At 47.4% G+C, this 13,427-nt stretch overlaps 1 protein-coding gene across 1 annotated transcript in view; it reads right to left on the bottom strand.

Annotated features, from left to right (window-relative positions):
* The window catches only part of PTK2B (protein tyrosine kinase 2 beta), a 126,052-nt gene that overhangs the window by 6,852 nt on the left and 105,773 nt on the right, over window positions 1-13,427 (bottom strand). Inside the window, 7 exon segments of the mRNA XM_030312656.2 lie at window positions 4,955-5,080; window positions 6,338-6,405; window positions 7,631-7,666; window positions 7,669-7,736; window positions 10,349-10,553; window positions 11,434-11,523; window positions 11,859-11,959. Coding sequence (XP_030168516.1) covers window positions 4,955-5,080; window positions 6,338-6,405; window positions 7,631-7,666; window positions 7,669-7,736; window positions 10,349-10,553; window positions 11,434-11,523; window positions 11,859-11,959 — 694 coding nt within the window.

The following is a 13,427-nucleotide window of genomic DNA, read 5'->3' as shown; positions in this document are numbered from 1 at the left end:
GAGAGAGGAGAGGACCCGATGAGTCCCGTGCCCAGGCCCAGGAAGGGCAATCCTCAGAAGAGCCTGTGGGAGCCACCAGCCTTGGCCTCGCCAGCTGCTTTCTCATTGGAAAGTTCTTAAATCCGCAGCCGTATATGCACACAGTTATTGGATTCCGTCAGCCCCGAGCACGTGCCCCTGCTGCAGTGTAACCTCGAGCCCGAGAGCACAGCACTGAACATGCATTGTATTTAAACAATGGCTCGATCTGCTAACACAATTTTATTTTCAAATGACCGCCCTAATGTTATTTTCTCAGTTGGCACTTGTCGTGGCTGCTGTCACTTAATAAATTAAAAAATGCAAAGCCAGTCTTCTGGAAAGCCTTGGGTGCTTATCGTCACCCGAACACCGTGGCAGTGGGTCTGGAAGCCCTGAGGAGCTGTGGTGTGGCTGCAAAGCTGTCCATACAGGGTACAGGCTGAGGGAAGGGGCAACGGCCTGCGCCCGTGTGACCGCGTCTTTTTAGGAAAACATACTCTTTACTATTTTTTAAACATTTATGTATTTACTTACTCATTTACTTATTTATTATTTTGAGAGAAGGAGAGACAAAGTGGGGAGGGGCAGAGAGAGAGAATCCCAAGCAGGCTCCATGCTATCCGTGCAGAGCCCTACTCGGAGCTTGATCTCATGAACCGTGAGAATCATGACCCGAGGCCAAAATCAAGAGTTGGACACTCAACTGACTGAGCCACCCAGGCGCCCCCAAAATGTACTCTTTTTTTTAAGCTAGTAGCTTGGGTTATTTAGCCAAAGGCTAAAAGAAATGTATGAACTAAAAAAAAGTGGAGAACAAAACTTAAAGAAATATGGATCTATAGATATGCAATAAATGCTTCCTTTCCTTGGCTTCATTAGTCTAATCTCCGTCTTAACTTGTTTAAAGGGCTTCGGAGCAATAGTTTTACCTGCTATTTCTTAAACAGAAGGTATTACAAGGGCACCTGGGGAGCTCAGTTGGTTAAGCTACTGACTCTGGGTTTTGGTTTGGGTCATGATCTCAAGGGTTGTGAGTTCTCTCTCTCTCTCTCTCACTTGAGATTCTCTCTCCCCCTCTCTCTGCCCCTCCTCTGCTCATGCTGTCTCGGTCTGTCTCAAAACAAATAAGTAAACTTAAAAAAAAAAAAACCCATTTTAAACAGGAGGTGTTACATGTTTTCTTAGTACTTCTTTTCCCTTAATCTTCCCCAGGGTTCATTTACATCTTTTGCTTTTTTCTGCTGTACATGATTACCTTGGCCTCCTGGACTCATGAGTGCCATATGTCATTTTTTCGAATGCATAAAGCCCAGGGTGTGCTTTGTCCGGGGCAGGACCTTTCTATGGCATTCAGACCAGCGGCCTCCTAAGATCCTTGCTTTTAAAGTGGCCATTTTACATACAAGTCACTTGCATAAATTGCTAAAAATTATTCTCTATCTACTTTAGCAAGCCATAATCTCTGCCAAGCCTCTAAAAAAGATTTTCCCAACCAAACCCTCTAAAATGCACTTGAATATAACAACACAGTTTCAAATTAGTTATATTTCCTAGCGCTCACTGAGTTTCAATCACGGCTCTCAATTTCTAACAATACTTCTCCCCCACCCCCACCCCCACTCCGCTGCAAGTTACATTTCTTGCTGAAATATTCTTTGTTTGTTAATCCATTCAACAACTACTTATTAAGCAACTACTATGTGGCAGGCATAGGGCTGGGTGCTGGGAGGGCAGCGATAGTAGAATATGCAATGTCCCTGTTCTCATAGGGAGAACTAAGGAATAGTTAGCCAGGACTTTCTCAACCTCAGTACCATTAACATTTGGGACCAGATAATTTTTTTTTCTTGTAGGGGGGCATAGAGAGGCAGACAGAGAGACAGAGGTGAGAGAGAGAGGGTGGGGGAGGGAGAGGGGCAGAGGGAGAGAGAGAGAGAATCTTAAGAAGGCTTCACAATCAGCACGGAGCCTGATGTGAAGCTTGATCCCATGACCTTTGGGATCATGACCTGAGCCAAAATCAAGAGTCGGATGCTCAACTGAGCCATCTAGGCGCCCCAAGATAATTCTTTATTGAGGAAGATTTCCTGTAAATTGTAGGTTGCTTACCAGCAATTCCACCCACTAGATACCTTCGGCATCTCCCCAGTTGTAACAAAAATGCCTCCAGACATCTCCAAATGTCCCTCTGAGGTAAGATCACCTCAGCTGGAGGCTATTGAGTTAGACTTTATTTTAAGACAAGTTTCAGGACATAAGAGTATTTTATAATCATAGAATTGATAAAATAAGTAAGATTGATTTCAGAGGCTGATGCTCCAGAATGAGGGTATTTGAAGGTTATAAATACCCATGGTTAAATGTCAACACCTGCAAACACAATGGTATGGCTGCCCCAGGCTATTGGCAAATAGTAACACAGGAGCTAAGTGTAAAATATTGTGACTATCAAGCTAGGAATCTCAAGGTAAGACGAGGCTAGACTGAGAGATACTAGATGCTGGTAGAAGAAGTTAGTAGTCAAGAAAGCACTGCGTAGTTTTGTAAGCATTAAAAGAAAATTCCCAATACTCAAATACCCAGGGTGCCCCAAGTCTGATCACCATCTCATCAGATATTTTAACATGTATTGGAAATTTTTTTCCTATGACTTAAAATTGCATAATAAAACTCAAGGTGAACATTAGATTTTTAACAATTAATCACTTTAGGGCTTACTTGCCTACACGGTACCTCAGATATTCCTATCAGGTAATGGATACTTACATTGCTGGTCACTTTTAAAAGGAATAGGGTTCTGGTGATACCTTAAAGTGACTCTCGCAAAGCTGTGAGTCCTTCCATATTTTGGCTACCTGCCTCCCATCTTGCCAGTCTTATTTCCATATCCAAATGCATCCTCCTATGTTCTAGCCAAACAGCTCCCGCACTTGCCCTGTGGCTTCACATCACTCAGTCTTGGCTCCTACTGATTGATGACTCTTTCATCCCCCATATCCCAGTTTCTTCCTGTCCAAATCTTCCCCATCCTTCGAGGCCCAGCTGAAAAAAAGAAGCTGGAAGCTGTTCTTCTCTTTGACCTCCCACTGCACCTTTGCGTTACTTCTGTGCGCCACTCCCAGCTTTATGGCTTGCATCACAGGTAAGTGTGCATGCACCCACCCTATTCCTTCTGGCCGCCTGGAAGCTCACTGAGGGCTGAAGTCTCTCGTTCTCCCTTCAGCACCTAGGACAGTGCCTGGCTAACCGGTCCTGCACAAAGTAGTAGTTTATTGAATTTTATTATTAATTTAAACCGCAATTGTGGTTTAATCCTTCAAGAGAAGGATTGCTGCCATCCTGACCCTGGTGTGGAATTCTAGATTCCCAGATGAGTAAGGCAATAGAGTCAGTCAGGACAAAAAATAGTTTTTGTGGGAAAACCGTCTCTGATTTTTGTTAAATGCTTTCAAATGCTTTACGGGAAGCCTGTTATACCTTTCCAACATTTTACCTGAAAGAGGTTTTCTCAGTCTTTTAGATGTATACCATAAAATGGATTTTGTATTTTTTACTTTTTTTGTTGTTGTTTACTGAAAGAAATGTTCATTATATTCTTTTAGGCAGACATTCCTTATGGCAAATACTTCCAAATCCCTGACACAAAGGCCTTTTTTTTTTTTTCCTGCTGCACGATCTGTCTTTATGGAACTGAACAAAGTTCTTATGGTGAAGTAGGGATTAGATAAAGGCAGTGCCACCCTGGAAATGTGCAAAGTAGTTTTTTCTAAAAGGACACACTTTAGAGCAAAATTCGCTGAAACTCAACTACAAATAGAATCAAGGACAGGAAGGTGGAGGAACTGAACATTCTAAATTATAGTGCATGCTTAAAACTTCAGTTTTATTATTGTTAAGTATATGTTAAGATATAAATTGGTTAAATTAACATAAAAGGGGAAAGTGAGTGAGGTCAGGGGAAATTTTAGTCCACGATAGATCTTGCTGCCTAGAATTCTAAGTTATCTTACGTATTTAAAAATTTTCCTAATTTGAGAATAATAGTACAGAACATGTCAACATACTTTCCTCTATTTTTCAAATCTATTGGAATAAACGTGTAGTTTTCCCAAAAAACTTTCAGAGTCAAGTATACTGAGCCTGAAGTATCACTCTTGCATACAGAGATAGAACTAAAATAATGCATTTGGTTTGTTTTGTCACATATCAAGACCCAGTTTAGTAAAGTATATCAAATATTCATGCCAGCTGACCATGGCTCCATTGAAGGAGAAGATGGGTGCTGAAAAGGGGCAGGTGGGCGTCACTTTTATATGCAAAGCTGCCTTTTTTTTTTTTTTTTTTTTTTTTTGCGAGACTTGACAATCAGAAGCCAGTCCACAAGACCTCACTGGCAGTTATAACAAAGACATGACTGGGAAGGGTGGCTTAGCCCCACACTAACCCCCAAGCTCCTTCCCACACAACAGCAACTTTTACAAAAGCAGCAGAAGTAGAGCCACAAGGAAGCCTTTCCATTGACTGAGGAGAGATTTAGCAACCTAAGCAATCACGCAGGAAGGGCAGAACTGGGTAGAGCCTCCTGGATCTCCGGCACCATCAGGTTTGGTTGCCATCTGCCCACAAACCTCCACACCACCCCAGGGCTCAGGAAAGGGGAGATTTGACACCGATTGCCACAGCACCAGAGTATGGACAGGGGCAGGTCCAGGCCAGCTGGGTGTCCTTGAGAGCAGAGCCGGGTTTGGCCCCCAGCTTCCAGTGTGTTTGCAAAAGAGAGAGCATCACAGAGCCCCTTGGTGGGCTGGCTGGTGCATTAAAGCATGGAGGGCACCTCCTGACCCTGAGGATGTAGGGTTTCTGGTGGCCCAGACGCCTCCCTCTAGCAGCCTCCTCAGTTTGGGTTAGGACCCAGCATGCAGAGCCCTCTTACCCGCATGCTGTGGCGCTTGAAGACATTGTGCCGATGGAGAGGTGGGGTGTGCAGCGAGTTTACAGGAGATGGATACTCCATAGGGCTGGTGAGCGTAGGTGAGCTGGCACACAGACCCTCAGGGACCTATTCAGGAGAAGCAAAGAAGCACCAGGCACAAGGACAAGGCAAGAAGGTGGACGATTAGCTGCTACAAACATGAGCACAGAGAAACATTAATGGACACCATTGGAGAAACAGGACTTGCTCTTCAGGAGCTAATAAAGAATGTGGTGTAGGCATTTCGTAGGTCTTGTGATAGGGCAACACACGTGGCTCTTGCCTAGCGTCTGCACCACTGCTGTGGCCTCTTTTTCATCTAGCATCCAACCACCATGATGCTCTGCATACCATGGGGTCCACCTATGTTACTCACCTACTGAGTCCATGTCTCTGCCTTTAGGACTCTTCAGAAAAGAGCTCTGTTTCATAGTCATGTTGCAAACTGAGAGATATGATTAGCCCACAGAAATGTGTGTGTGTGTGTGTGTGTGTGTGTGTGTGTGTTTAATCATTATTTTAAACATCACACAAAAAGGTATGATGCTTTTTAGGAATATTGCTTCTGTCTTCTGCATCAAGATTTTTTTTCTTTACAGGACAAAAATGTATCTGTCAGTTCTTGGTTAGCCTTGTTTTGGTACTGGAGCATTTCCTTGAGAAATATAGGACCATGGGACAGCACATTTCTGTAAGGAGTACCAGGTAAATAGATATTGTTTCTATTGGTTGAGATGCTCCATTGTTGAGCAGTGACTCTGAGCTGAGGGACGTAAGAGAAGAAAAGAGATGGGCCTTGGCTCCCTATGACTGAGATGCAGGACTGAGACACAAGACAGACATTCTCAGACAGGGACCAACAGCTTGGGAAGATCCCATGTTTGGTGATGATGGAGGTGTGAGGAAAGCTCAGATGGAGACTGGTTCTGCCCACCTGGGTTCTGCTCAGGGCCTCCGAGGGGAGCCCCAGGGAACAACTCCATTCCCTGGGGAATACCAACTGTCCCCAACTGCCTGAAATTCCTTCTCAGAAAGCTTTCTTCAGGGTAGGGGGCCGAAGAGGCCTTCAGCATAGAGAGGTAGCTGTAGGCAGGCACACAGAGCAACAAACACTATGGACAGAGGTAAGTCTTAGCTGAGGACAGCCTGGTAGAATTGCATTTTGATATCTGGCACTCTGAGTTCAAATTCTCTTGTGGGTACCAAAGAAGAGTCAGTGCAGGCCATCTCCTAATAACCCAAGCAGGTAACGGCTACTCCTCAAAGGCACAAGAATGGAATTTGAGGATGGCTTGAGATAAGAAATGGCCCCAAACTTTCCCGGCCCTCTGGTTACATGTTTACCTGGAACTGCAGCTTGGGAGCCAGAAGGTTGGTTTGTGGAGGGGGTCTATACTTGGGCCGGCTGGGCTGGAGAGAAATCACAAAGATGAGTCAGTCCATGGCTCTCTCCCTGAGTGATCATGCTCATCAAAGGGAATACTAGATTGGACACAGGTCAGGCGTATTCAGAATGAAGGAGACATGAGGGGCAAATTAATCATTAAAACCATTTGCATTCACTTATTGAGCACACACTATATGCTGAGTGATAAGAAGGTACAAAGAAACCAGTCTTCCTGTCCTCCTGGGGGTCATCACTAATTGAAGGGTTTACCAATCTCTGTTGTGTAGCTTCTTTAGATATGGGAATACCTGTCAAATCAGCTATCAAAAGCCACATACTTTCAGAGGTAACAAGTCAGCGAGGCCTCAGGCACTTGCAGGGGCTTCATGGAGGAAATGAAAACTGAGCTGGGCCCTGACTGAGGGAAGGGGCAGGCCATGCCAGGCAAGGGGGACAGTGAGAAAAGGTCCTGGACCAGATAGGACTTTGTTATGGACTGAATGTTTGTGTCCCCCACCCCCAGATTCATATGTTGAAGCCCCAACTCTTATGTGATGGCATTTGGAGGTAGGACCTTTGCAACATAATTAGGGTTAGATGAGGTCATAAGAGTTGGGGCTCTTGCTCCCTCTGCTGTGTGAAGGCACAGTGAGAAGGTGGCCATCTGTAAGTCAAGAAGAGAGTGCTCACCACACAATGAATCTGCCATCACCTTGATCTTGGACTTCCCAGCCTCCATACTCAGTCTACTGTATTTTGTTATGGAAGCTTGAGCTGACTAATATAGGCATGGTCCTTCAAAACCCACCCACCTAATGGCATGGCAAGCAGGGCACTGGATTCTGAGCCTAGAGATACCATGTAGGGCATGTACATGGAAACTGACCATAAGGGACTAAGGGACACTCCCCATTCATGTGCCCTCAGGGACATCTAATTTGTCCCTGAAAAACACCAGAAAGAAAAGTGCTCCAGCCCTGCAAGGGCAGAGTTTACAGGGTGGTTCCCTGCCCTAGCTTCTCTCTGAGAGGTCTGCTGTCTTGGGTCTCAGATCAAACCAGCCAGGGACCCATGTGATGGGTGCTGAGTTCAGTGCTGATGGACAGTTGGGTTGAGGGCCAAGAGGACTATTGGAGTACATCCTGCTTATGCTGGAGGAAAAGGGAGGAGGGTACATGGGCCAAGACGGGCTAGATGGGGACCCAGTTCTGCTTGACTCACAGGATCCATGAGACCAGGGCTTTGTTACCTGGGTGGGGGTTCCTGGTAGGCTGTGGGCTCCAAGATTTTGGAGGTCGGTAACGAGCATTCCTTTCCTGCTCTATAGCGATGTCCTTCTCCATCTGATAAATGTCACTGCCAAGGAGTCAGGTCAGATAAGAAAGAGGAATAAAGTTAAAGATGCTCCTGGCACCTCTTCTCTGCATTCCTTCCTCAGAAGCCTGGAGAGGCCCAAAGAAGGACCACTGGATCCCATTTCTGTTTCCTCTGCAGAGTGGCCTGGGGAGACCCCTCTGAGAAGGCTGGAAGATGGATCCTGAGGCTGCTCCCCCAACAGTGAAGTTGGGAAAATCACGTGAATGGATCTATGGTGGGGAAAAAGTCCTTGGAGAGCCAGTCCAACAGGGTAGTGCAAGCATGTCTCCCACCCACCTCCCCCTGCACCTTGCCTTCCTGTGCTTACTATTGGCACCAACCCCCTATGTAGATTTCTGATATCCCAGCCAACTTCATAACCAAGGCCTGTGTTCTACATCTCCTATATCTCCTATTTTTCATTAAATCACCCATCAACACATTCCTGGTATATATTAATGAGAAATGGCTATGGATTCATTCCTGGGTTAGCTATGCGCATGCTTCTTGCCTTTCTTACCCAATCTGGTGGTTCCCAACTTGGGAGTCACAGACCCTAGAGGACTCTGGAGTGATTACAGGGAGTCCATGAATCCACATGTTCATATGTGTACCAAGTATTATGTGCTACTGAATATACACTATTTGGTTTTGTATTTTCAAGTGTACAAGCAGTATGTTATATATTATATTAAAAATTCATTATATAGCTTAATACATTTTGCCAATCAATAAATTCTGAAAATATAACTATTGTTACAGGAAGGAATTTTCAAAGTTTGACATTAAATGGGCTCTTCTTTCCGCCCCCCCCCCCCCCCCATTAGGAAACACTCATCAAATCCTTTCTTAACTCTAATGGAGGACTGCCAGGCTATAGCTTGAGCAGGGGCGGCGGCGGGGGGGGGGTGGGATATCCTGGGGTCCTTGGGGTCTTCAGATATCCTTCCAATTATATCAGAAAGCCTGCTTCTAACTCCATCCATGGAGGAGGCTGGCCTTGTTCCTCTAATAGGGCATGCCTCTTAGCCCATGGAGAAGCACCTGTCATAGCTCCCCGTGGTTCTCAAGCCCCCAGGGTGAATTAAGACACCCCCCCCCCATCACCCCAGAGCTTTGGCCCTCTCAAATTACATCTTTCAAATACTTTTCCTGGAACACTTTGGCTTCTCTAATTTGACCAAAGAGATCAATCTAAAATTAATCAGGAGTGTCAACGAAGGGAAAGACAGGTACAGAGACATCTTTTAAGCTGAAGGCCTTGCAGACTGTGTTGGAATGCCCTATAGACAAATTCAATGTCATTCCCACTGCCTTAGCTTGGGCAGTTCCAGCATACCCCTTGGGGTAACTCCCCAAAAAGTAGTTGCCAGGAACTATTTTCTTTCTCTAAAAAATGCCAATGTGTTGACTGCAGTGTTTAAAGCCATGGTGTTTTGAATGTTAATGAAACACTAGATTCCCTAATGCAGGGGCCAGGAAGCTATTGCCCACAGGCCAAATCCAGCCCCCTCACCTATTTTTGAACGGCCCCAAACTAAGAATGGTTTTTACATTTTTAAACGATTGAAAAAAATACAAAGAAGAAATTTCATGACATGTGAAAATTATATAAAAATTCAAATTTCAGTTCCCCCAAATAGTCTTACTGAACATCCAGCTACACTCGTTTATTTATGTATTGTCTATGGCTGCTTTTGAGCTATAATGGCAGAGTTGAGTAGTTGTAACAGAGACCATATGGCTTGCAAAGCCCACAATATTTACTATCTGGCTGTTTACAGAAAAAGTTTGCTGACCCCTGCCCTAAAGAATGCCAAAAAAAAAAGTCAGACCACCCAGGGAGGAGTTGTCGGCAAGGAGGCCACCAAGAAACAGGGAGACCCTCTAAAATGTATTCTGACAGCGCCCTTCACCAGGGACCTCCCAGTACCCAGAGAATAATGGCTCTTGGGTGAGAGATCAGACCTCCAGGCTGCCAATGCTCCATTTAGAAGGGAGAGGCGACCCGTGGGTCACTGTCTTAACAGTCAAAAATCAATCACTGCCTTCTCTACTGTCTGGGAGGAACAATCAAATGCAGAGGAGAGGCACAGGGTGCTGCTGTGGGTGCGGGTCGCATGCCGGAGCTGGGCCTCCTGTAGGGCACACCCCATGTCTTTGTAAAGAGCACAGGTTATGTCAGTGAAAGTCTGGTTCAGACTTTGGGTTCTAACCTAAAAATATTTTTGGAGCACTTACTAGGAGCTTGAGGTTGAGACATATCGAGTATGGTGAGGCTTACCCAGGCTCACTGTGTCTGATGGTGAACTCAGTTTTCCCTCCCCTGGCCTCTGGCAAGCTGCTGAGTCTCTGTAACATGTACTGCACCATGCTTCTGCTGGGAGCACCAGTCATTTCCACTTGGATGCGTGACTCCGTGTTGGTCAGAGGGGAGGTCCTGGTGGCAAGTCCCAGCCCCACCCGCCACTGCCACTGAACCTGAATTCTCTCATCCGTAAGGTGGCCAACTGCATGTTGTTTAAGGAAATACATTGTAAGAAGGGCTCTAGAGGAGACTGGCTCTCTGGGGGCCCTGTGCCTACAGCCCCCCACCCCTGCTCCACGGTCACCTGAGGTTGCACACGAGCTCAGTGAAGCGGGGCCGTTCACTGGGGTCGTAGTCCCAGCAGCGAGTCATGAGGGTGTAGAGAACAGGTGGGCAGAGGTCGGGCTTGGGTAGCCGGTCCCCCTTCTCGAGCACCCCGATGACGTCCTTGTTCTCCAGCCAGAAGAAGGGCTGCTTGCCAAAGCTCAGGATCTCCCACATGCATACAGCTGAGGGCAGGAGGGAGAGGGTCAGGACCGTCTGGGGAGGACTCATGCGTGGAGAGGCCAGTGCACCCTCCTCAGGGAAAACTGTGGCAATCAGACCTCCCGTGTTCCCTAGCTTCCCCCTCTAGCATCCCTGGGGGCTCACCGTGGTGGTCCATGGAGGGACCAATCACCAGCATCTGCAAGTGAACTAGGGCTCGCCTCCCTACACCCCGTTCCCATGAAGCTATTAGGTTTTGTGGGGCCAGGAGGAGGGGGCAGTCAAAGGCATGTCATTGGGACTCCACCAGTCCTTCTCATAGGAGGGAGTGAAGCCTCTATACGAAAGCTGGTGTTTGAAGCCTAGCACCAACACTTGCTGCCTACACGATCATGGGCAAGCCCCTGGCCTGCTGAGCCTCAGTTTCCTTATCTGGAAAATGGGAATAATAATAATAATGAGATTTATTGGGCTGGCTGTGGAGAACCAAGAGGGAAAATCTATGTGGCTGTGTGCTCTGTAAGGGTCTGTCCATCTATCACCTGGTCTTGTTCTTACCTCTCCCTTTTCCTCCTTCTGAGAACAAACCTCAGAGTTTGGCTTTGAGGATGCCCTCCAGAGCGTCCCCACATCAGTCCCCGGGGCTGGTTGGTTGAGTGCATGCTCCCCTCGAGCCTTTTTCGGGAGGATGAACCAATACTCCCCAGGCAGGCCCTTAGCCCATGTTGCCTCCAACCCACCACTAGTGGTGGGACTTCTGAGACTTCTCAGGGGCCACAGCAACAGAGAACCCTTGCAACCAGGGGTGGGGGTCCCGACCCCTGCCCCCGGCACCCCCTCATAGCCTGGTCATGGAGGGGAGAATCAGAACCCTTTCCCACACTCTGCTGAAACTCCACTCACCAAACATCCAGACGTCACTGGCTGTCGTAAAGCGGCGGAAATTGATGGACTCCGGGGACATCCACTTGATCGGGAGACGAGTCACAGAGGCTTTGGGTGGGCAAAGAGGTTTAACAGGGATTATTTAGGGAAGAAAGAGCCAGAATTATCCGGAAATACAGCCTATTCTCCAGAGACCCTTGGCCTGCCTGGGCTGACCAACTGTAGTCCTTTCTTTCTTTCTCTCTTTTTTTCTTTTTCTTTTTCTTCTCTTCCCTTTCCTTTCCTTTTTTCCCTTGCCTTTCCTTTTTACCCTTTCTTTCTTTCTTTCTTTCTTTCTTTCTTTCTTTCTTCTTGTCTTTTCTTTTCTTTTCTTTTTTTTTTCTTCCTTTATTTTGGCTGCAGAGACCTCTCCAGGGACAAAGCACAGGCCAAACTCCCCTCACCTTTGTAATATTCCTCATCCTCAATGTACCGGGAAAGGCCAAAGTCCCCCAGCTTCACACACTCAGGGGAGGCCACCAGGATGTTTCGCACGGCGATGTCCCTGGGAGAGAAGTGTGAAGGTTCAGAATGTTTCAGAGAGACAGAGACAGACAGACGGACAGAGAGATAAAGGGGAAGAGTCTGGCCACAGTCCCAGCCTCCGGACCAGAACAGGGCCACTTCTATGGGTCAGCCCTTCCCTGACCCACTGAGTTGACTTGCTGAAGCCCTGCTCAGGCGGGAGGCTAGACTGGCCCTCAGGTCCCACCACACACAAAGCCCTCCACCATCTCCCTGTTGAGCTTTCTCTCCCATCACCCCTTCTCACGTGGCTCCAGTGTGAAGCTTATTTCAGGTCCTAGGACTTGCTCCACACGCTTGCCCTGTTGGCTATATCCTGCCCCCTGCCAGGGAGGGAGTCGCCCTGCTGGTTCTTCAAGCAACTTTCCTGATCACAATTATTCTCCCATTTCTGCAACTCCATAGGACTGTTGGCTTTTGTCATGGCAGAAAGCAACAGCTTGCAAATACCCTTCACGGAGCACGAGGACAGCCAAGACCACCCAAATGCTTTACACATTTACACAACACTCTGTGTTGTGACATGAAGACCCGCAGGCCTCCTGGCACAGAGGGGGAGACAGGGGCACAGAGAGTGAAGGAGCTGGCCCAGTAGGTTCCTGTGCGAAAAGGGGTCAGCCCAGGCAGCCTAACCCCAGAGCTGAGCTCTCATTCCTCCCCAGGGAGAACTCACTGACTCAGTTTACCTCATGTTCCTGGCATCATTTCTAACCCCAAACCGGCTTGTCTGCTTGCTCCTCACAGGTAGGCTCTGTTCCCTACCATTTGTCTTTATTACTGTAAAGCTGATTCCAAAGCATGATGACTTCACCCAAACAAACAAAGAAAACAAATCATTACCCCACCACCTGCACCCCACGACTATTTACATCTCGAATTTTCCCCTCATGCTATGAGGTAAGCTCCACAAGGAAAGGGATTTTTGTCGGTTTTAATTACGACTTCATCCCAGAGCCAAGGACGGTGCCTGCAAGCACAGGGTAGAAGTTCCATATGTGTTGAATGAGTGAATGGAATGAATGAACGGACGTTTATATCCCCACACATTGCTTTGCACAGTAACACCCACAGGGCCACGTATCCCACGTTCATGGTGTGGGATTGAAGAATTCACCTGCTCGCCCCAATGCTTTGAGAGCACCCCCCTTTGTCTCCTCCAGGGGATCATATCCCTCCTGGCTGGGACCTTCTTTTCAGGGAATAGGAACAAAGCTGGGTGGAGAAGGGGCCACTCCACAGCCAGAGGGAGACTAGGACTTGGCAGCTCAGGGGTTCTGGGGACCAGTGCGGGGCCAGCTGCTTGGGCTGGGGAGGGCCCAGACCTCAGGATCTTCCAGACACTGCCCAAGTCCTGTCCCCTGCCCAGGCCATGTGTCACCAAGCAGGTGAGCCTGAGGAAAGCAAGCTCCATGCAAGTGGGGAAGCGATTTCTTAAAACCCACAGGGAG

The sequence above is a fragment of the Lynx canadensis genome, chromosome B1 (genome assembly GCF_007474595.2).
Source record: "Lynx canadensis isolate LIC74 chromosome B1, mLynCan4.pri.v2, whole genome shotgun sequence".
Lineage (NCBI taxonomy): Eukaryota > Metazoa > Chordata > Mammalia > Carnivora > Felidae > Lynx > Lynx canadensis.
The sequence above is the reverse complement of the archived record's forward strand: the minus strand, read 5'-3'. Positions and strand labels throughout refer to the sequence as shown.